The sequence below is a fragment of the Gymnoscopelus braueri genome (assembly GCF_963280865.1).
Source record: "Gymnoscopelus braueri genome assembly, chromosome: 21".
Lineage (NCBI taxonomy): Eukaryota > Metazoa > Chordata > Actinopteri > Myctophiformes > Myctophidae > Gymnoscopelus > Gymnoscopelus braueri.
In genome coordinates this window covers 25,896,827-25,921,752 of record NC_137623.1, presented here as the reverse complement: position 1 = coordinate 25,921,752, position 24,926 = coordinate 25,896,827, and the positions used below count along the sequence as shown (strand labels likewise).

At 43.5% G+C, this 24,926-nt stretch overlaps 1 protein-coding gene across 7 annotated transcripts in view; it reads left to right on the top strand.

Annotated features, from left to right (window-relative positions):
• The first annotated feature begins 1,272 nt into the window (after positions 1 to 1,272).
• arfgef1 (ADP-ribosylation factor guanine nucleotide-exchange factor 1 (brefeldin A-inhibited)) overlaps positions 1,273 to 24,926 on the top strand; it is an 81,939-nt gene continuing 58,285 nt past the window's right edge. For all 7 annotated transcript variants that reach the window (XM_080418364.1, XM_080418362.1, XM_080418359.1 and 4 more), the window contains exon 1: positions 1,273 to 1,617. In XM_080418364.1, the coding sequence (XP_080274490.1) occupies positions 1,494 to 1,617 (124 nt within the window). In that variant the 5' untranslated portion in view covers positions 1,273 to 1,493. The remainder of the gene's footprint in view (positions 1,618 to 24,926) is intronic.

Below are 24,926 nucleotides of genomic sequence, written 5' to 3'. Positions count from 1 at the left end.
ATTCACAAGGATACATAGTAATAAACCGATGCTCTAGTGGAGGCAAGGTTTTGCCGGGGCCCAGAACAGAACATTGACTTCAACAGCCTTTTTTTATATGATGTATTATGTCTGTTAAAATTCTGTGCGGATTCCTTTGGGCACCCCTTGGGCCCTGGGTCTGAGTGAGACAACTATTCTGATTGATCCCCAGTAATGGCAGCCATGAGAATAGAAGCATGTTGCTAATAGGATATTGATGTTTTCACTTCTTTCATTGTAGTTATGAAAGTTAAAATGATTTGAATACTGTACTATGCTATTCTGTGCTAGACTGTGCCAGGGCATTTGGTGAAAAAGGAAGGCAATTATAAAAGGATATAGTTAAAGTCACATTAATATCAGCTAAGATACTAATACAAAATGGAAAGAATAAAATAAAAATAAAATAAATTTGAATACAGACAAAAATAAAACTCAGCAAGATGTGGATCTGGGGGACTTCAAAGAAAAATATTACAGCACAGTATATTCCAATACCAAAAAAAAGAGAAAGAAACAAATGGTCATGGACCGTTTATGTCGCTACTGGTGTGGTGTGTCTCTCAATATTCTGGAGAGGTACTTCATGAACCATGTCATAATGACCTTTTACAACTGTTGTTCCTCATTATAAAGTTCTTAGAGATGATGCAGCTCCCTCCATAAATATTGTCTCTAAGAATGTTTGCAGCCACAGTCCATCTTTCAGTACCTGCCTCTTTCCTTTTAACTTTTATTTGACATATGCTGCTACTTTTACTGCAGGATTTAGAAGTGATGTAACTGGTAGGCTAATCAAGGCAAACAGTCCATTTTCCCCTAAGGAAAACATGCCACCATGTGTCAAATAGCATGGTTTTCTTGGTTACATTTTTTGTTGGGACTTTCCTAACTGACATACTGTAAGCTCTGCTGTATGCTCTTGAGTCATATCTTAGCCAAAGCAAAACTATTGTATGATAAGCTTTGGGAGTATTAGGGTGAATGGGGAGTAAGTCATTGTTGTTACACATGACAACAATGTATCTTGAATCTTACATTTCAATATCACAGTTTTGAAATGCAATGTTCCATTAAAATACTCTGCTGTGGCTCATTAGGTTGTGATATAGAACTACAATCATGACAGCCTCTCTCTCTCTCTCTCTCTCTCTCTCTCTCTCTCTCTCTCTCTCTCTCCCTCTCTCTCTCTGCCTCACACCCTCCCTCTCTCTCTCTCTCTGCCTCACACTGCAGCCGTTCGGCTCTTAACGTACGTGACGTCGTTTCCTCTCCTTCCAACATGGCGCAGGCAGGTTGCTAATGGAAATCTGAGGGATTTACCCCCGTACCTTCTGTGTTTATTTATGTTCGTCTGTTCAGAGGGACAGTGCGTGGAGTGACATTCACAAAGGAATATACCTTATTGGAGAGACGGTCGCGGTCATTACAAGGGACACACATACACCTCCTCGGCCCGATCCCGGTGCGACATGCATGAGGGCAAAAAGACCAAAAACATGTTCCTCACCAGAGCTCTGGAGAAGATCCTCGCCGACAAGGAGGTCAAAAAGGCTCATCATTCTCAACTGCGCAAAGCCTGCGAGGTGGCATTGGGTAAGTTTATGTTATTATTGTTGTTCTTTGCAGTATTATTTATTGATTCAGACACGTCATATACTAGCCCTGGTCCAGAGCGTTGGCGAGTTCTCTCTAACGCTCTGCCAGGCGCGCTGCTCCGCTCATAGACCGAAAGTCTTTAGTAAAGAATAAACAAAACTATTTAGCTATTCACCAAAACAAAGGCAGTTTTGTGTTGTTGAAAGTCTATTCTCCAGGGTGGGAAGCCTCTCAGGCCCTCACCTTCTTCTCTGTATAATACATGTTGGGCAGTAAAATAAAATATGTCCAGACGGAAATGATTTTGTGTACTCCACTGCGCCCTCTACAGATCTGGTCAATGGTAATTTATATTGACCAGATCTGTAGAGGGCGCAGGTGAGTAAATACAATAATTTCCCGTCTGGTGGACATATTTTATTTTCTGCCCAAAAAGTGTATTATACAGAGAAGGTGGGGTCCCGAGAGGCTTCCCACCCTGTAGAATAGACTTTCAACAACACAAAACAACCTTTGTTTAGATGAGTAGCGAAATAGCTTTGTTTGTTTTGACTGAAGACGGAGACCTCGCACGGCAGTGGCATTTTCGGCCTATGAGCAGAGCAGGGCGTATTGCAGAGCGTCAGAGAGAACTCGCTAACGCTCTGGACCAGAGCTACCCGTAATGTGTGTCAGTGTCGCATCATCAACATCCTGGTGTTTAGTAATATATTTAGATTTTTGTCGACTAGACGACTAACAATGCATTGTTTTATGTGTCGGAGGGGAAATCGTTGTTTAATCTATGTATAGTGTGACATGATTGCGTGAAGTACGGAAATGGTGCAAAAGGGGTGTTGGGCAGTGGTGGAAAGTAACTAAGTACATATACTCAAGTACTGTACTTAAGTACAATTGTGAGGTAATTTTTTACTTTACTGGAGTATTTCCAATTTTCAGTACTTTTACTTTTACTCCACTACATCTCAGAGGCAAATATTGTACTTTTATCCACTACAATTATTGGACAACTTTAGTTAGGCTAGTTACTTTGTAGATTTGGATTGTTATTACAAAACATACATTAACCACCTCAGCCCTCAGCCCTATCTACAAGCTCATAATGCGTCGCACGTTGTGAGCTTGTAGAACTACTATTTTCAAATTATTTTATACATTTTGAAAACATGAAATGGAAGATTTCTTGATAATGAGTACTTTTACTGTCGGTACTTATGAAGTACATTTTGATGCCAATACGTTTACTCAAGTAAATTCTGAATACCAGACTTGCACTTGTAACAAGAGTATTTCTGCATTGTAGTACTGATACTTTTACTCAAGTAAAAAACCTTGAGTACTTATTCCACCACTGGTATTGGGTGGTTTGCTACATTGTAGCAATATTGCTGCTTCGTAACTGTAACGAGGTTGGTTACAAAGTTACGTTGACGTTCCACACACTACACGTCCAGTGAATGACACGCAAATCGACTACTAATAGGCGATACATCCGTTACACAGTCGCGAGTATTAATTCAATCACAGCTATATGATGCTATCTATGTAAACGTAAAGTGGTTGCCTAGTTTCCTGGTGGAAATGAAGCTCTGCCCGTATAGGAAGGGAGTGGTGGTGATGGAGAGGGATACAGGAGAGGTGGGCACTAGGGACATCAATTTTGTCTAAAATGTTAAAAAAAATATATATTAGAAAAATATATCAGCCTTAATTTTATCCTTCAACTTATTGTTTATGCCCCAAAATGACTGGATGTACAGGTTTTGTAGCAATTTTTAGCAATTGTAGAAATATTAGACCTTAATTGTTGAATGCTTAAGCTTGTTCTAATCATGTATACTTTACTTCACTTTACTTAAGACCATTGTTTTAATTATTAAATTGTTTAGCATTTTGTACAAAATGCATGGCCAATTTTACATTGTGGTGCCCAGATGTCCCTAGTGCCCACCTATCCGGTTACCATGGAGAGACATTGTTGTCAGTATTTTCACACACAGCTTAATCTCTGAATACCCTGATCCTATTCCTAACTAACCTTGCGTCACCAGTCTTTCCACCGTGGAGGAAAGCTGGTATTTGTTCTAGAACTAGCCGTGTGATCCGGTTTAGAAAAAAATTATCGAGGTTCCGGTGGTTGGTTCCGGGTGGTGTTAGTCACGCTACAAGTTAGAATAAAAGATGGAAATATCAAATGATTATTATTATACCAAAAGAAACAAAACGATTATACCAAATTAAAAACATTTTAAACTAGGTGATTCCGGTCGTTGGTTCCGGCTACCTGATGACGTAAAGTTATTTCCGCTTTGACCGGATCAGAAACCTGAAAATGGCATTGATCCCAGGCTAATTCCTAACTACATATCCTTCTATCCGTCTGTGAATACCCTGATCCTACGATCTATGATGGTGAGGACCTAGAAAGCCACACATCTCAGTACAGTAGCAGCAGGTGCATTGTCCGATATACAGCTTTCTTATGGTCAAATTCTTATTGGCTGGCCTAAGTGATGTGGGAGTGGCTTTATAATATAACAAAGGGAAGGGAAGTTGTACATACTATTAATTCAACAGACATTCAGGAAGGTGAACCTTGTATGTTTTGTTTTACATTCACGAGGACATATCTCTTGGTATTTCAACACTGTGTGTGTGTGTGTGTGTGTGTGTGTGTGTGTGTGTGTGTGTGTGTGTGTGTGTGTGTGTGTGTGTGTGTGTGTGTGTGTGAGTGATACACATCTGCTCATAACTAATAGGGAAGTTGTACATACTAATTCAACAGACATTCTGGAAGGTAAACCTTCTATGTTTTACCTTCACAAGGACATATCTCTTGGTATTTCAACACAGGGATGCGTGATGTGTTGTGTGTGTGATATGTGTGATACACGTATGTGATATACATGTAACTAATAGGGAAGTTGTACATACTAATTCAACAGACATTCTGGAAGGTAAACCTTGTATGTTTTACCTTCACGAGGACATATCTCTTGATATTTCAACACAGAGGGGTGTGTGTGATGTGTTGCCAGTGTTTGGCTCTGTGGTCTGGAATTGGAACACTTTGGTGTGTGTTCTGCAATGGGAGTAATTTGACACTACCACTGAAACAATGGGTCCATCTTGTATTGCAGCCAAACGGCCTACCTTTCTCTACTGTAGCTGCCCCGTAACAGAGCCCGCCTCAGAGGCATTCCAAGTCTGTGCAAACCCGCCAAGGCCATTGGATATATTTATACAGTTATCTTGTTTGTCCAAGCTCTCTCTCTAATGCATGCAAATAATGTATTCCAGACCCCAGCCCCGCACCCTGACATTTTCTTTTTAAATGAGAAGAAAACCTGTGCGTTCTGTGAGAGGTTAGTTGAGGATACTCATTGGAAGAGGTGAAGCCCCCCTCACTTGGGCTTGATTAACCCATTCAATCCGGGAAAGCATCCGCAAATGTCTTCTAAATCCTAACAGGTGTCTGAAAAACCTAATGTTTCTATATCAGTGGTTCTCAAACTTTTTCATGTCAAGGACCCCCAAAATGTATTTGGCGGCCGACCCCCATATCAAAATATTTAGTTCCGGGGACCCCCAAAAGCAAAGATTTGAGTTACAAATGTACGCTTTAGAAATGTATATATATTCAAAGATTTGCAAAAAAAAATGCTATGAGCTTCTATATCTGCTGTTTTTGAATAGCCAAAGTATAAAATAGTGGTTATATAGCTAAAATCTAAAATGACACAGATGCGTTCCCGGTCTTAATGGGTTAAAGAGCAGGATTAGTCATATATTCAGTGGGTGTCTGTGCTCTGTGGTCAGAGAAATACAGACGATACAAGGCTGCCTCAATTTACCATTAGAAAAACTAAATGGTAAATTGGTCTGCATTTCTAATGGCGTCTTTATCCAAAGCACTTTACGATGTGCATTACATTCACCCAGACGCATGCACATTCACATGCCAACGGCAGAAGCAACGATGCAAGGCCTGCCCAATCACTGGGAGCAGCTACAGTAGGTGTTCAGTGTCTTGCTCAAGGACACATCGACACGAAGCCAGGTGGAGCCGGGGGTTGGAACCAGGCAGGAACCTTACAGCCACAACCCCTGCCGCTCCTAGAGCATGGTATTCTATAGGCTAATGTTTGTTTTTTTAAGTAAAATGTGTTTATGTGAAATGTTTCAAATTGCTGAATTAAGAGTAGCTACTGTATGTAGGCAGACATAGCCATAGAGCCACATTATGCTAATACAGATTTTTAACCTATAAATGAAGCATCTGATTCTGAATGGAGCTTAAGCCATTCAATCCGGGAACGCATACATGTGTCATTTTAGATTTTTAGCTATAACCATTATTTTATACTTTGGGCTATTCAAAATTAGCAGATATACAAGCTGCCGTGCTATGAGATTGTAGATTTGCAATTCTTTTAGAAAAAAAAATGTAGGGATAAGGGAATGAAGGGAACATTTGTGTCTTCTAAATCAATTTTCTTTTGATGTTGCTATAATCTCAGTGGTTCTGAAACTTTTTTCATGTCAAAGGAACACCCAAAATGTATGTATTTGTCCGCGGACCCCCCCCATCTCAAAATATTTTGTTCCAGGGACCCCCAGACGCAAAGATTTGAAAAATCTACGTATATATTCAAAGATTTGCACACACTTTCACAATTTCTTTTTTCAAAAATGGTAGATCTACAAGCTTAATACATATGAGCTTGTGTATCTGCTATTTTTGAATAGGAAAATCAATCTTAAAAGGATCCCTGGCTAATAAACCAAATATGCCTTAATACATTATAATTGTCCTCTATAACTAAAATGTAAAATTAAAAACACCTTAAATATTTTTATTTATTTTAATAGTTCATCTTTCACTCAATAGGGGCAATGCCCGTCGCAAGTTCATGATGTCATTTGTCCATGTGTGGTCTAGAATTTATGGAATGCATGTGAAAATAAAAACAAACGTAATACTTCCTAAGGTTAATATGAGCATCAAATCAATATTTTAAATATATATTTTTTGCACATGCATACCATAAATAAAGTAGCCTAGCTCTAATACAGTAGCTCTGCATATCAAAACCGCTGGGTGACCTAGTATACTGACTCCATCCATCCATCTTCAACCGCTTATCCGGAGTCGGGTCGCGGGGGCAACAGTTCCAGCAGAGAGCTCCAGACCTTCCTCTCCTGAGCAACATTAGCAACTTCCTCCTGGGGGATCCCGAGGCGTTCCCAGGCCAGTGTGGAGATGTAATCCGCCCATCTGGTCCTTGGTCTGCCCCGGGGTCTCCTCCCAGTGGGACGTGCAGCGAGGACCTCCCTAGGGAGACGCTCGGGAGGCATCCGTACTAGATGCCCGAACCACCTAAGCTGGCTCCTTTCCAAGCGAAGGAGCAGCGACTCTACTCCGAGTCTCTCCCGGGTGACCGAACTTCTCACCCTATCTCTAAGGGAGATGCCAGCCACCCGTCTGAGAAAACTCATTTCGGCCGCTTGTACCCGCGACCTTATTCTTTCGGTCATGACCCACACTTCATGACCATAGGTGAGAGTAGGAACGAAGATTGCTCGGAAGACCGAGAGCTTTGCCTTCTGGCTCAGCTCTCTTTTCGTCACCACAGTGCGGTACAGCGACTGCAATACCGCTCCTGCTGCTCCGATTCTCCGGCTGATCTCCTGCTCCGTCCTCCCCTCACTCGTGAACAAGACCCCGAGATACTTAAACTCCTTCACCTGGGGCAAAGCCTCATTCCCTACCCGGACTGCACAATCCACCGGTTTCCTGCTGAGAACCATGGCCTCAGATTTGGAGATGCTGATTTTCATCCCAGCCGACGCACACTCGACTGCGAACCGATCCAGTGAGAGCTGAAGGTCCCGGACCGATGGTGCCATCAGGACCACATCATCCGCAAAAAGCAGTGACGCAACCCTTAGCTCACCGAACCGTATACCCTCTCCGCCACGACTTCGCCTCGAGATCCTGTCCATGAAAATCACAAACAGGATAGGTGACAAGGCGCAGCCCTGTCTGAGACCAACCCCCACTGGAAAATAATCCGACTTACTGCCGAGCACACGGACACAGCTCTCGCTTTGGGCGTACAGAGATTGGATGGCCCTCAACAAGGTCCCCCTCACCCCATATTCCCGCAGCACCTCCCACAGAAACTCCCGGGGGACCCGGTCATATGCCTTCTCCAAATCCACAAAACACATGTAGACCGGATATGCATACTCCCAGGCCCTCTCCAGGATCCCTGCCAGAGTAAAGAGTTGGTCAGTTGTTCCACGACCAGGACGGAAACCACATTGCTCCTCTTGAATCTGAGGTTCGACTATCGGCCGGACCCTCCTTTCCAGTACCTTGGCATAAACTTTCCCAGGGAGGCTGAGTAATGTGATACCTCTGTAATTGGCACACAACCTCTGGTCCCCCTTTTTGAAAAGTGGGACCACCACCCCAGTCTGCCACTCCCTCGGTACTGTCCCAGACTTCCACGCGATGTTGCAAAGACGTATCAACCAAGACAGCCCCTCAACACCCAGAGCCTTCAGCATTTCTGGACGAATCTCATCAACCCCCGGAGCTTTGCCACTGTGGAGTTGTTTAACTACCTCAGTGACTTCCTTCCGGGAGATTGACGCCGATCCCCCATCATCCTCAGGCTCTGCTCCTGTCAGGGAGGGTGGGTCTGATGTCATTGGGTTTAGGAGTTCCTCAAAGTGTTCCTTCCACCTCCCTACGACTTCCTCACTTGAAGTCAGCAGAGCCCCATCCTTGCTGTATACAGCTTGGATGGTTCCCCGCTTTCCCCTCCTGAGGTGCCGTATGGTCGTCCAGAACAACTTTGGTGCCGCCCGAAAGTCCTTCTCCATGGATTCCCCGAACTCCTCCCACACCCGCTGCTTAGCCTCCGTCACAGCTGTGGCTGCCGCCCTTCGGGCCTGTCGGTACCTTGCAACTGCCTCTGGAGTCCCCTGGGATATCATACCCCGATAGGCCTCCTTCTTCAGTCGGACGGCTTCCCTGACCACCGCTGTCCACCAGGGTGTTCGAGGGTTACCGCCCCTTGAGGCACCTAAGACCTTCTGACCACAGCTCACAACCGCAGCTTTAGCAATAGAGGCTTTGAACATTGCCCATTCCTGTTCAATGCCCCCAACCTCCACAGGGATGCCAGAGAAGTCCCGCCGGAGGTGGGAGTTAAATTCCTTCCGAACAGAGGTCTCCTCCAAACGTTCCCAGTTCACCCGCACTACACGCTTGGGTTTGCCAGGTCTGTCCAGAGGCTTCCCCCGCCATCTGAACCAACTCACCACCAGATGGTGATCAGTTGACAGTTCCGCCCCTCTCTTCACCCGAGTGTCCAGAACATGCGGCCTCAGATCAGCTGATACGATTACAAAATCGATCATTGATCTTTGGCCTAGGGTACTCTGGTACCAAGTACACTTATGAGCATCCTTATGTTTGAACATGGTGTTTGTTATTGTCAGTCCATGACTAGCACAGAAATCCAATAACAAGCCACCACTCAGGTTCAGATCAGGGAGACCGTTCCTCCCAATCACGCCAGTCCAAGTATCCCCGTCATTGCCCACGTGTGCGTTGAAGTCCCCCAGCAAGACTATGGAATCCCCCACCGGAGCCCCATGCAGGACCCCATGCAGGGTATCCAAAAAGGCCGAATACTCTGAACTCTTGTTTGGCGCGTACGCACAGACAACAGTCAGAGTTTTCCCCCCATCAACCCTTAGGCGGAGGGAGGCGACTCTCTTGTCCACCGGGGTGAACCCCAACGTGATGGCACTCAGCCGGGGGCTTGTGAGTATCCCCACACCCGCCTGAGACCTCACACCCTGAGCAACTCCAGAATAAAACAAGGTCCACCCCTTGTCCAGGAGTTTGGTTCCAGAGTCCTTGCTATGTGTGGAGGCAAGCCCCACCAGGTCTAACCGGTAGCGCTCTGCCTCCCGCACCAGCTCAGGCTCCTTCCCCACCAGCGTAGTTACGTTCCACGTCCCAAAAGTCAGCCTCTGCTGCCCCTGATTGGTCCGTCTGGAACCTCTGCTGTCACTGCCACCCATCTGACAGTGCACCCGACCCCACTGGTTCCGATCGCGGGTGGTGGGCCCACGTGGCGGCGAAGATCTGCCCACGTTCCTTCTTCGGGCTGTGCCCGGCCGGGCTCCGTGGTTAGCCCGGCCACCAGGCGCTCGCTGACGAGCCCTTCCTCCGGGCCTGGCTCCAGAGGAGTATACTGACTGACTTACATAATCCCTTCAAGCTCCTGGGGCTCAGCGACATCTCTGAGAGAATGCCACTGCTGCTATATCTAGTCTTCTGGCTCTAAAAGACAGCAGCCCTGATGTCATGAGCATCCCGCATCATGGCACCAACTATTCAGAACTAGTTGTTGTTTTTAGTTACTATGCATGAGCAGGATAGTATTTTGCTCTTTTTACTCACTCCTGTTTGACATACAGCATTGTCGAGGGATTCTGGATCCATCAGGATGTTGAGGCAAACGGAGTCTGAGACACAATGTATTTCAAAGAAGTTGAGGTTTAATACACAATCTCATGGGAGAAGTGCTGTACATGATATGATACACACAGATGGGTGTTCAAGGAGTTCTCTGTCTTAACAGCAGGGATCGGACCATTTTTATACATAGATAAGAGGCCCGCGCCACAGAGACAACCTGTACTCATAACAATAAATACCAGGCCAGCATACAGTAATGTCTTTGAATATTCCAGGACATATCGCAAGGAGAAGGACAAATAACTAATAAATCTTCACTTGAAGGCAACTCCTCACACAGCTTAGTACACAAGACGTTATTCCACAGTATTTTATGTGCAAATTCATTTATTCTGTATTTTGTTGTTGATTCTTGTCTTGGCCTTCTTGACTTGTGTGTGTTTCAATATGAAATATTTTATATATATATAAAGTAAGTTGTCTGAGTAAGCTGTGCTCTCCCCCCTAGGCCCCTACATTCTAGTCCTAGCTTAACCTTCATCTTTGTTTATTGAAATGTCACTGAACAACACCATGTCGATTTTGCATGTTGCCAGAAAGAGAGTGCGTGATGGAACTGACTGTAGAAGCCCCATTGTCTTTGGATCGCACAGTAGGCTTATTTCACTTATTTGAAAGGAGCTGTCTGATAGCAGTAAATATAAAGAGCGCAGGAGCGACAGTTGACTCAAAATATGAAAGAACCTCAGGGTGTTACTGCCCACCGACTCAAGAGACTTCGTTCGAGGTTTGACTCGAGATTCTTTATTGTCATGTTGTTGAGCCAGCTAGTGTGAGATACTGTGGCAAGTGGGAGGGCTTGTCGTTTTAAAACCTACCTATCTCATATGCAAGATTTATGTCGCTTTGCAGCAGGTGACAGAATTCCTCAGGCACATAAACCAAAGCAGGCAACGTTTCCCAAACGACAGCGCTATGTTGGAAAATTAAGTCTTGCTGTAACCTTGCGAGGAGCTGAGTGCCTACGGTATCGGTACCCTGAGGGTACAGATAATGATCTGGGGGTCAGAGCATGCAGAACGTAGTAGCCTGCCTCATATCCTGTTGCCGCTGCATTCCTCATTCACCTCTTTCATTTCACACTCACATGTGAATACATATTCAGCTTGGAGTTGGAAGAGGGAAAGGCATTTAAAACAAAAAAAGGTAGAGTGGTGATGTGCAGAATCCCTGACCAGATAGAAAATCTTTCATTTGATTTACGCTGTTGCTGACTCAATTCTTAGGAAGTTAGCTTATCCTCCACAAATTATGTTCTAAAGGTCCTTACACACCGGGGCGAATTCTTCATGCGAATAAATATGTTTTTTTTTAAAACCTTATAAAGTCAATGCAAGCGTCCACATCAGTTTCGCGAAAAAGCGTCTTTTAATTATTCGGAACGAGTCCGAATTTTGCGTATATTCGCATATTCGCCGGTGTGTAAGGACCTTAAGTGTTCAAAACTTGCACTGGAATTTAGTTGTCAATATTCAATAAAGTATTTCTTCAGTACAACTCTAATATACTGTAGATCGGTATTGCCCATTCACTGCTCATTAAAGTCACAAATAAACATATTTTCAATAAGAAGCTCAATTCCAGGAGGCACGGTGGCGCAGTCGGTAGCACTGTCGCCTCACAGCTAGAAGGTCCTGGGTTCGATTCCCGCCGGGGACGCTGTGGGCGCTGGGGGCGTGTCTTCTCCTCCGCGTCATCAGCGCCCATACCCTAGGTGGGGTTGGCGAAAGGGCCTACTCTGTGTGGAGTTTGCATGTTCTCCCCGTGTCTCCTAGGGTAGTTAATACCCTCACAAAAACATGTAGTAATCCTGGTCACTATACCGCCTCCCCCATGACAGCCGGGGCGCCTGATGGAGGGGAAGGGAACTGGTTGGAATAACGTGTTCCTTCCACGCGCTACGTCCAACCAGGGAAACTCCCCCCTGTCAGGTGACAAGAAGGTCAGTTGGCTCTCATGCCTGAAGGAAGCATGAGCTCGGCCCTGGCCTCCCTACTGTGGGGTGACCAGTAATACTGGTGTAGGGCTGGTGTAGCGCCCAGGATCACTTAGGAAATTGGCACCGGGTGAAAAAAATGGGTTACAAAAATCGCGGGATAAAAATTAATTAAAAAAAAAAAAAGAAGCTCAATTCCATGTTTTTTCACTCAACAGGAAACAAACCAACATACAGTATAAGTGTATACAAGGTATCTACACATTTCTAAAGTGACAATGTAAGGACTTTTAAGACCTTTTTAACTCACTGAAAATGAGGCAAAATTGTGAAAATACATGCTCACGTTGTGAGCATACATGTAGATCAGCTATGTTCACAAAATGTATTTGTGGAACAGATCGAGTCAAACTAAATTAAATGCCTCAACTCCTACAATTCCAAGTGCTTGTCAAGGTGAGAAAAAGAGTGTCCTTTGATATTGAAGTTTCTTTATGCAGGAAGTTTGTATGAGGCAGGCTTCTGTGTTGTCAGCATGCTCTGATCTACAAGCTAATGGCGCAGCTTTGATTAGGAAAATAAGAAAATAGTCATTTAGGTATTCCTGTGTGTTCTGTGCATGGTTCCCTGGTACCGAAGAGTAGTGGACACAGGCTGGCACAGTGAAAGTGTTTCCAAATTTCGTATCAATTAAAGATTTTTTGGTTTTATGTTTGAGCAACTGGCTGATTTACAAGTGTTTGGGAAGATACAATATTAGAAAAAATCTTTCTTTCATGAATGAAGTTGAGAGTTAGACCATCATTCAGCCTGGGACGCTATTTAATGATTGAATGAAACGTGACTGTGTAAAAGCTAGTGGATGGAGATGGAGTATTTATTTTCTCTTTGATATGATGGACAAACTCTACTTAAAACTCAAACATTCACTTGTAAAATATGCAAGTGAGAATGCTCTCTTTGATGTGAAGGACAAATTGCACTGAAAATTTCATCGGTTGTGCTATTTTATCTCTAGCTGTTTTGTTATGAAAAGCAGTTTGTACTTTTAATTTTGATACTTAACTCTTAAATGTATCTTTCCTGTTCTACCTCGGATTTGATCCCGGGTCTCCTGCGTGCGAGTGCTGAAATATTCACCACTGAGCTAACAGAGCCTGCCTACTTGCTCAGGGGAGAAATAGAATTTTGACCTTCAGGTCAAAATTCATGTAAACCAGAAACAGGATCATGTCAAAGGTCATGTCAAACCAGACAACAGGATCTAAATGTCTCAATAGAAGAGCAGGGAGACCAAATATAACCACCCCAATTGTATTAGTTAAATTGTATTAACATACTCTACCATACAGATTGGACAAAATCAAATTCAATTAAAAAGTACATTTTAACATTAAATACTTTTTATACTTTAGGATTATAGATGTGATTTTCTTGTGATTTGTAACTTTTTTTTATATACATACTGTTTCAAGTTAACAGTATGTATATTATATATACACACTGTTATCTTGAAAGTTGTTTTTTATTTCATGCACTGTGCAGATTCCAAAATGGTTTAAATGGCATATGTGTGGTTTCTGGTTTTCTAGATATGAAAGAATATACAGAACAAACAAATTGACCACATGCTTTACAGTAACATCAAACATAAACTCACTTACACATGAACAAACTCTACTAAAACATGTATGAAACACAGAAACAAAACAACAGAACTTGCATATTATATAAACCGTTTTTAATGGAAGCACACACTAGAGAAAGGTAATAGCTGCACTAACTCTGAACTAAGACACTAAAAATGACCCCTCACTAACACATTCTAACAGTCAGGTGCAAGCAGTTTACAATCGCAACCGGTGCAATGAATTTAGCAATGTCTACTGTCCAATCAATGCATCAGTAGAGAAAAACCCAAGAAACAACCATCTTAGAAAAGGCAAAAAATAATAATAAAACGTATAGGGCTTAGGGAATCTTCTTAACACATCCATATAGTATAATAATGTTTTAAATTAATTGCTTCTTGATTATTTGATTAATTTAAAAAGTAATCGATTGAATAATTGCTACAAAAATGATTGATAGTTACAGCCCTAGTCCTATAAAAGTAATTTTTTAGGCAATTATTTTGTGTGTAGACTCACCCTTCACTCTGAAAGGAATTTAATCAACAACATTCTTGTCATGTTTAAAGTTAATGAGCCTGCTGTTACACTAAAATATTGGTAATCCCATCTTCCCTCTTTTCCCCCCCCCTATTTAGTATGGTTACGCAAAATCTTGAGAGTTTTTGTTTAATCCTTCCACACAAAAAGTGCTACAGTTTGCTGCATATCGACATTGGCTATATATTATTCATGTGTAGACAGCTCACAAATATTTGTGTGTATGAAGTGTGGCTGGCTGTAACGCCTGCTCTCAAGGTAGAAACATTTTCATCATTGCCATGCTATTTAGCAATCTGAAGCAAAGTAGCAAATCTTTACCTCACGGATGTGAATTTTGGTTCTGTACTGTAAAATGTTATTTGTAGCAAAGGCAAAATGACAAGCGATGTCAGTCGTCAAAGGTTGTCCTTGAGACATAACACAGCCAAGAAACACTTTTCTAGCCATGTCATTCTACCTAAATAGGAATTGTAAACTTACAGGTGTGCCTCTACGTCTATAGCCAGTAGACCCGGCTGAAGCAAGTTTTGTCTAGACTTGGACTAGGCTCTCTTTTTAACACACTGTACTGTAGGTGTTGTTTCTGCAGACGACAACGCGTGCCACTGCTATAGCGATGCAACTTAAAGGAGAATTTTGGACTAAGTTTTTCTTACCTTTTCTATGATATCTTAGGATAAATGGTACAGTAGAAAGATTTCAATCTCTAGACGAGATTGAAATCTTGAGATTTCAATCTCGTCTAGCGAGACTTCTGTTTTTTTATTTTTTTATTTTTTGGACAGTGTTCTGTCACTATGAACGTCAGATCTAAAAAAAAAAAAAAAAAGCTATTAAATATGTGATCTAGCGCAAGGCCTATCCGCGCACCTTTTAAGCTGTGGCGGACCCAGGATGGAGTTATGAAAATGTTCTACTGTACCATTCATCCTAAGATATCATAACATCATAGAAAAGGTAAGAAAAACTTAGTCCAAAATTCTCCTTTAATTATACTCGCTTTAGGAGATGAGCAATTTGCTAGCTGCTCGGGCCCTCTGTGTCTTTGGTGTTGACAGTACAGTGGGCAGATGGGAATGGTGTACCTCTGGTCATTAGGCAGTGTGGACACATATGCTCCTCCATGATAAGCTGTGCCACACAGCCAACACATGCTCACACACGATAAGAACCATAAGCGATCCAGTTTGTTAATTGAGGTTTTCGACATGACTCCCAAATGCCCCATTCCCACACACCATCACAGCTTCTCTGAATATTTTAGACATGGTAGAGACTGGGACCAATGTGTAACCCCCCCCCTCCCGCCATTGATGAATAATACTGAAACCTTTACCTTTCTATATTAATTGGACAAAGTGAAAACAGTCTTTTTCACCTGGCTTTGTATGCAGTGGAGTGGAGACGCATCGGACAGGGAATCCACTGATGTCGAAGTTGAGAAAGTATAAATGAAGATGGAGATGGCAGAGTGTCTGTAGTATTTTATGTAAACCTTTTTTTCTACAGGACACGTTCAGTGTGACGGATGGGTTTCCCCTGAAAGGCTCTTACTGTCACACACCGCATCAATGTGTTACGTCTCTGTCCTCACTGTCACCCTTGTGTCTTTAGGGCTCAAACTTAAATGCCAGTTAAGAAACTTAACTTATAAAAATGCATATGCCACCCATGGGCAGATGAATACGCAAACTCATAATGACATGCAGTGTTTATGCCTGGTTTATAGTTATGTGCGCCAGTGCCGCATATCGAAAGTAGTAGTCTTCAAGCTCACAAGTACCGCTTCACGATGCGATGCGTTATGAGCTTGTAGATCAGCAACACAATGTGCAACTAAGTATAAATCATGCATAATACTCTGCTGTAGTGTTGGTCTGTTGTGTCACCAAGGCTGACGGAATGAGGCCAAGCCCTATGTGGATTGGGCGTGGGGTGTTTGTTGTTTGGGGTACAGTTAATGTAGTGAGATAATTGGGTTCACACAGGCAAGTGTGCGAAACAGGAGAGGGAGGGCGAGAAAGGTGAGAACGTTTCGCTGGTGGTGGGAATCGCCAGGGACCACCTTTTATCGCAGCTCTTGGGCCACGATTCCTTATGATAATGATTCCTCCTTCAATATATGTTCAATTCAATTTCACTTGTTTTGACTGGCATACAAGTTTTAAAAACATGACAAATAAAAAATATAAATCACTACATTTCCCTTATGTGCAATTAGAACTAAAATGTAACATTACATATTTTTTTAATGATCAACATCTTATGCTGAATCGATTTTCTCCACCCTACACCATACCAAGCTGTGTCTGCCCAAAATATTCTACAATGTACAGTTTTGTTTTGTCCCACATTTTGTCTTTTGTTAACACTGATACCTCCATACATAATAGATCATTTCTCCACATATACTGATACTGATAGCCAGTGGAATATAAGAACAGGTGATTAATTAATCACAAACAGATGAGAGGAATGGAGAGAGCCTATACCTTCTCTTTGGCCTCTTTGTCTCTGTCCTCATTACAATTTGTGTTCATCTTAGCAGGCCTGATAAAAGGTTAGTAACATATCACCATTACTAAGGGAGATGCAGGACGGAGACGGAGAGATGCAGCTATACATTGAGGGGGAGATTGGGTGGAAGAGAATTTACTTTGAGGAATAGAATTGGGAGTCTGAAAGTAAACGGATGGGAACAAGTATTAGGGGGCTGTGGAGGGCAAGGAGAGAAAGATTCTATGCCTTCAACTCACTGAGAAGTAAAGAAAGGCAAGTTTGATGAGAGGGGACACTTTGGCTGAATGAGTTTAGGAAGGCACATAGCCTATTTTTCTTCCACCATCTAGCTATTTATCTCCAGTTTTGCCGCACAACCCAATAATAAACCTATTTGTTAGGAAAGAAAATGCAGAGCAGAGACATTAAAAATGGCAATCCATAGCAGAGACATAAAAAAGGCAAATCAAGTGCCCACTGCAGAATGTTATTTATTTATCTACTTTTTAAAAGCAAAATCCAACAGCTGAGTAATCTAGGGCTTATAGAGGCCAGGTTTTTTGTGACCGTTCAGAAAATGAGAGCCTTTTGATTCGGTCATTGGGGTGAGGCTAGCGATTAGACGGTGGTTTATGCCAGTGTGTGGGTGAGTGGGTTGGCTGGAGAGACAGACACACGCTCACACACAAGTGCACGCCCATAGACACAGACACACCACACACGAGGAGGTAGCCGAGACAACCTCTGGAAGTATTTCCTTCCCACCCACCCAAAATGTAATTACTGCTGTGCAACCTTTGCTTTCAGCCAGGACAACAGAAATGTCAGAGGTCTGATTATTCTCAGGCCCTCCGTGTTGGTAGCAGCTGCCGTCCGCTCTGTTTATCAGTGTTCATTAGGAGGTGGTGGTGGACACCTACGCACAGATTCCGCATCAGATTAGCCCAATCACTTTCAATCACACAATCGAAGGCCCCTGTGCCATCTTTATTAATTTGGCTTGTGGGCATTATTGTCTCACTATTGCTGCAGGATGAATTAATAGAACTCTCAAGCTCATAAAGTTTTTTAAGCTGCAGCCTTCGGAATGGGAAACGATGGCGTGGGATGTCAAGAGTTAAGGTCTGGCCTGGACCGCATGGCGTAGCGGTCCAGGCACCTAGGCTACGAGGTAGCCTGACAGCGCATCGTAGGTTCGAGTCCCGGCGTTTGCTGCGTGTCACTCCCCATCTCTCACCCCATTTCCTGTCAGCGTACTGTCCTATCTATAATAATAAAGGCATAAAATCCCATAAATACATTTAAAAAAAGAAAAAAGAGTGAAGGTCTACCGGCCCGTGATGCACTTTTGTTGTCGCAGAGTTGCCGACACTTATTTCCCTCAGAATTTCATCGGTCATCTTGATCATACACTCCTCCTCCAACTCACTCCCTCACTGCTACTCTCCTTTACCTGCCGTTTTGTCCCTGCTGTGTTGGTCTTATCGATCCAGGTACAGACGGTACATTCAGACAAACCTTGGTTGTCCCGCAAGGACCGGAGAGAAAATCATTGGGTTAGTGAGGTGCAGGTAGGCAGGCAATGGATCTGTTTTGAGCTGAACGCTGTGTTTAAAGTGGTTAGAGCTAGTCACTGGATCCATGCCAAATGCAAGCTCTTTGAAATGGAAATGACACTGCAGGAGACAGGATGCCCTCTCTAGTCTCCAGCACAAAGCTCAGCTGATGTAAGACCGTGTATGAAGCTGACCCTTAACCCCCAGTATGAAGCAGACCCTTAACCTGTATGTGTGTGTGTGTGTGATTGTGCGTGTGACTGTGTGTGTGTGTGTGTGTGTGTGTGTGTGTGTGTGCGTGCCTGCCTGCGTGTGTCTGTGACATACTGTAGTCCATATTTTGGGACAAAATTGGTGTCCCAATTTTAATTCAGGAAGGGTAGAGTACAGTTTGCTGGTGTTACACGATGTGCGGCCATACACCGATTCATTTAATGTTAATTTGCACACAGATAACACCGTTCTTTTTATTATTAAAAAATATATATACATTTTTATCTTAAACATAAATAAAACCCATCTAGTAAATTTTCATGTGGCACCCACGTTCTTGTAGCATACTAACTAAGCCTCTTATCAATACTTGGGATGGCACTGTACTGAAATTGCAATTGCAATTACAAGTGCTTTATTTACTCAACAACAATCGCTGTCACTGGTTGTGACATCATGGCTGCTTATCACTCTGATTAGATATACTAGACCGTTTGTGACAGTCTGACAGTTTATCAGGGATCGAAAGTGAGTTTGTACTGTGTAGTGCAGTGGTTCTCAAACTTTTTCATGGCAAGGACCCCCAAATTGACACTTGTTAGCCCGCGGACCCCCATTTGAAAAGATATGCCAGGGACCCCCATAAGAGAAGATTCTTTTACGGCTCTAGCAGTGAATCTCAACCATTTTAATTTCAAGGACCCCCAGTTTGACATGCATTAGGGCTGGACCCCCATTTAATGGCATTTCTATCCCTTGGACCCCAGTTTATATCGTAAAATGTATGTTAATTTAACTCTGAGAGTGTACAAATGGAACCAAATGGACCCGTTAGAGTCCATTTGGTTCCATTTGTACACTCTCAGAGTTACAGACCCATAAGGGTCCATTTGGTGCCTAATCTATCATTTAGCTGGACCCCCTAGAACTCCCTCAAGGACCCCTGGGGGTCCCCGGACCCCACTTTGAGAACCAATGGTGTAGTGTGTACACACACACGCACATCCCGTCGTGGAGGAACAGAACACACACAAACACCCGCGCATATAAAGATCTAACAGGCGGAGCCGTTCCCCGTCGGCCGTCGCCAACACACACACGCGCGTGCGAGCCGTCGCGAGCGCACACACACACACACACACACACACACACACACACACACACACACACACACACACACACACACACACACACACACACACACACACACACACACACACACACACACACACCACGGTACATCCTCATGCGGCCCGTGGCCCGTCGCGAACACACACACACACGGGCGTCGCGCAAACACAAATAATGTACATTGTGACACGTGCCTCCCCAACGTGCATGCGCACGTGCGTGTCCACGCATACACGGCCGCGGACCGAAGTTGTGGTGCGATCATCTCCCCCCCACACACACACACACACACACACACAGACACACGACACACGACACACACACACCACGGAGGCGGCCACGAAATGTGACTCTCTGGCGAGAGTGGGTGGGGTCTATGGTGTAGAAGCACGCTTTGGTGTTGCCATGTTGTTCTATTGTAAGCGGTTTAGGGGCCATATTGGTGGTAGTGTGTTTTGGCGTTGGTTGTGAAAGTGCAGGTGGGTGTGGGGACGCGTTGTGAGCTTGTAGATCGGCTGTTTTCCAAGAGGCAAGGTATATGTGTGAAAGCGCTTCGTTTGGCCTTCTTTTCATAGACCTTGTTGCTTGTAGGGTTCGTTTCGTTTGGCCTTGTTTTCATAGACCTTGCTGCTTGTTTCGCGCGCGAAACCTGGCAACGACACATGCGCAGTTTGATCGGGCACAGACGACCCAAGACACCAAGACAGACACCAAGACAGACCGACAGAGGTTACTCAAATTATATGTAGGATTATATGTAGGATATGTAGGATAACCTGTCTACTTGTAGAACCCAATGCCTCTCAAAACGAACTAGTCAGACTACTAGCTACTACTAGTATTATACTACTATTAGCACTTTGAGATTTCTTGTAAATGTAAAGTGCGTTATAAATAAAATCCACCTAACCCCTGCTCATTATGCTAGGGTGGGATGGCTCAGGGTAGAGGACAGATAAGAGTACAGCAACTTTCAATGGACCTGGTTTTCAAGATACTCAAGGGACCAGTGCCCATGTACCTGTCAAACTGCTTCAAAATAGTGAGTAACACCAGAGGGAGCTCCACTGATCTAATTCCCCCCAGATTCGGCACAAACATGGGGATGAATTCATTGTACTATTATGCCACCAAAATGTGGAATTCCCTACCACCAGCCATCAAAAAGTGTGACTCCCTATCCACCGTCAAAACCGGCATAAAAGAGCACCTGTCTGCAATTTGCAACTGGACTGGACCTAGAAGTCTTCTAGCTTGCCTAAAGAAATGACCCCCCCCACTGTTTTTCTGTAAATATATTTTTACTGCTCCCAGTATTTATTATTTCTTGTATAGCAGGGGTACTCAACAACAAATCTTGAAGGTCCACAAATACGTTTTTGAATAAGGCTAGGGTCTGCACATGCACGCGCGCGTACATGTGCCCCCCCCCCCCCCCCCCCGCGCGCGCGAAGCGGGTACTTCGGGTACTTTTACCCCCGTTTTTTGTTTTTTATTTCGGTTTTAGGGTCAATTGTGACTCGCGATCGCGGTAACTCGCAGATTAATAGCCTAGAAATATATATATATTTTTTTAATTATAATTTTCCCAGGGTCCGCAGAGAGGTGTCCCGCGGTCCGGTCATGGACCGCGGTCCGCCTGTTGAGGACCCCTGTTGTATAGTATTGTATGTCTTGATGAATTTAATACATAGGACCACAATGGAAACAAGCCCTCAGGGATTTTTCTATTATTCCTTTTAGCATTATTGTAGAACTGTACCTCTGCACATTTTGCAGTTAATAAACGGTTAATAAAGTATTCAATCAATCAATCAATCAATCAATCGAGGGCGCCAAGTAGGACACCTACTGGTTGACCGCAGTAGTGATGTAAAACGGACTGCAGATGAAGGGAAGTAGTAGGCTATAATTAATTGAATTGAATTATGCACATCCAGTGTTACCAATATTACCGGTGTTAATATGCATTTATTGGGATCTTTTGATCAGCACTGCCTAGCCCTAGTTTGACAGTTATATCTGAGGTTCGTGAGCCTCGTACTGTTGCCGCTGCACAGACCTGCGGACTGTCAGTCACCCTATCACACCCGCCCCATATTAGATAAACAGTTGTGATTTGGTGGGAGGCGGACCGGACGTATCTGGCAGAGAAAATAAAAGAATTGCTGGCGGATTTGTTTGGTACTCAGGCTAAGCGTTAGGCATCTGTTATGGATAATTTGGTTAAGCTTATAGGGAATCAATGTCTCCAAAAGTTTGCAAAACCAACCTCTGTGTGTGGTGCGGTGAATGTCCTTTTTCACTCTGATCATATTGCAGAACTATAGCTCACATAGGGCAGGTAGTTTGCTACAATACATAGAAATCCTTCCTTCCCATCATCCATAATTTCATTCCTTCTTACTGTGTACTGTAGGTACTTATATGGTTTCCCTTCTTACCCTGAAATTTTGAAATGAAGCTTAGCATACTATCCCAATCCGCTGCCCTCCCCTCATATTATGATCTCTCTCTCACACACACACACACACACACACACACACACACACACACACACACACACACACACACACACACACACACACACACACACACACACACACACACACACACACACACACACACTATGGAGATGGTTTAGAGTTGATTTGTTTTGGAAGCTGTCCTTGTCATACTGCCCTCTCTCTCTCTCACTTTCCATCTCTCTCTCTCTCTATTTTCCCTCACTGTCTCTCAGCCAGCCATTCCCCTCTCAGCAAGCTGTTTTCCTGCTGCTGGTCTTGTGATGTGCTGCAGACTGTCTCCAGAGAGCAGCGTGTTTATCTCTCTCTCCCTGCCGACAGGGGAGCAGCAGCGTGCACAGGCACCACTGTGACTTAATTGATCTAATGTTAAAGCTCTTACGAAGGTCTGAGTGTGGATATGTGTGCAGTGTTCACACATGCTTACAAGTACGGCTCCTGCAGGCAGTGATCAAACACCTTAGATAGCAGATAGTAGGGCTAGGCAATTAACCGAAAATATATTGAAACCACAATGTAAAACCAATAACCCAATCTTGTGTAGTAAGCAGTACAAAAAATGGATACATATACAGTATATATTAATACAATTTCTTGTATATTTCTTTATCTTGATAAGATTCGACTAAATTGATTTGTCTGATCTATCACGTATTATAGTTTGTTGTTCAATGGTGGCGTACAAAAACGTGAAAATAGACGATCTACATGCTTGCGCACCAGCTTGTAGATGTGTCTAGTTGTGTCTTTTAGTATCCAAATACGGGTCAATTCCGTATTTTATGGAACCGTTGGCAACCCCATGTTCATATAGTGTTGCTGGCTGCTAGGACATACAGTATCAAGCCTGAGGGACGTTTTTCAGTAGAGCACAGAACTCCTGACGTCACTCGTTCATCCCCTGGGTCGTAGAAGTAATTTCTCTATGGAGACTAACATTGGGTCATCTTAGAATCACAATATTAAACATGTCTATGGGAATTCAGAATGGGGGAAAAAAAATGTGACCCAGGTAGGATGTGTAAATTACGTCGGACTTCGGTGCTCTATTCCAGAGGTCTTCAACAGGGGGTCCGCGACCCCTAGGGGGTCCGTGGAGGTACTGCAGGGGGTCCGCGAAATTGCTGTTTGATTAAACAATATTTTTGTTTGAAAAAAAAAACTTTTTTTTTTTTTTTTTTTTTCAAATTGTCTTTAAACATAACATGAATCCATAGCAAACAGATAAATGGAGGCACAATGCACAATAACATGGTATGTTTATACATATTTTGTAGAGAATGTTTTGTTTTGAACACCTACTGGGGCAGGTGCGTATAGGAGCAGGCAATATAAAACACAATTGTATACATAAATATACAATATATGTGGTAGCCCCCCCTACCCTACGAGGTAGGGGGTCCCTGCTCCATCTCCCCATCAGTTTGGGGGTCCCTGGCCTGAAAAGGTTGAAGACCCCTGCTCTATTCAATTCCTTTATTGTCATTACAGGTGCAGCAAAATACAGATGTGCAACTCAGGTTATCATCAAGATAACAAGGTCTAACGACCGAAATGTTGCCCGTATTTAAGTTGTTCTGTATTTGAAGACCGTGTGCAGGTGTCTTTTCATTTTCAAAAAAAGAAAAAGAAAAAACCATGAACCATCCAGTACTTATCTGATCAAGCACAAATATAATTTACACGCACACATTGTGATTCCAGTGTTGATAACCTGGCTAGCTTGTTGTCCATGTGGCAGACATTCCCAATGGGGTGCTGACTGTACTACTTCTGGCTGTGTAGAATGCCTTGTCACGCCATGCAGGCAGGCAAGCAGGAGGAGGGGAGACTCTCGCTAGCCAGTATAGTAAGCAGTTCTTGTCAGACTGGGGAGACTGAAGTAAAGTAGGTTGTTTGACTCATGTGCACAGTGGCTCAGGAAGCTGTTTTTGACTAAATTTGTCATAGTAACACTTAATACTTTTGGAAATTATAGAGATTCAGATTTCGCAAGTTAGCTGTGGTGTAAAAGCCTGGATGTAGTCGTCGCAGAGAACGCACGACTGGTGAGGATGGGGGAGGGGTTCCGTATTTGCTCTCATACTTTATTCAGAAATGTACTTCTTATCGAGCTTGAGGACACCATTGAAAGTAATTGGCAGACAGAAAAGAACAGGGTGGCCGCGTCCATTGAGTTCAATGGAGAAATGGTGCCATGTTCTATTCGGTTCCTCAAGCTATATAGAGCCGTAACTATTCATACGCTATAGTGGCAACAGTTTCTGCAGACTAGCCTATCTATCTACAATCATTAGACATTGGGTCTCCCCCTCCGTTCTCCATGCTCAATATGTGAGCATTAATGGCGCTTAAGAGGGGCAATGCACTGTGAGCAAGTCGGTTATGAGAAAATCACAGCACTTCAGGGGGGGTAAATGCAGTTATTATCAGCCCTAGGGCTAATACAAGTTATCACCTTGTCAGTCCTTTTAACACTCCCCTCACCCAGGAAAAATAAAGGCTGGACGTGAGATAAAATATCATATACAGGCTATTTTTACTCACCCTTTAACCATTAGTATTCATATCAGAGGCTGGCTTAGCATGTATGCACCTTTTCATATTCATATAGTTATGCACAGTGCACACCACCTGAGCTTCCCGCTTTGCTGTGAGTGGTTGAGTCCTAAGTGCCTCACTCAAGGGCAATAAAGGCCCATTTAT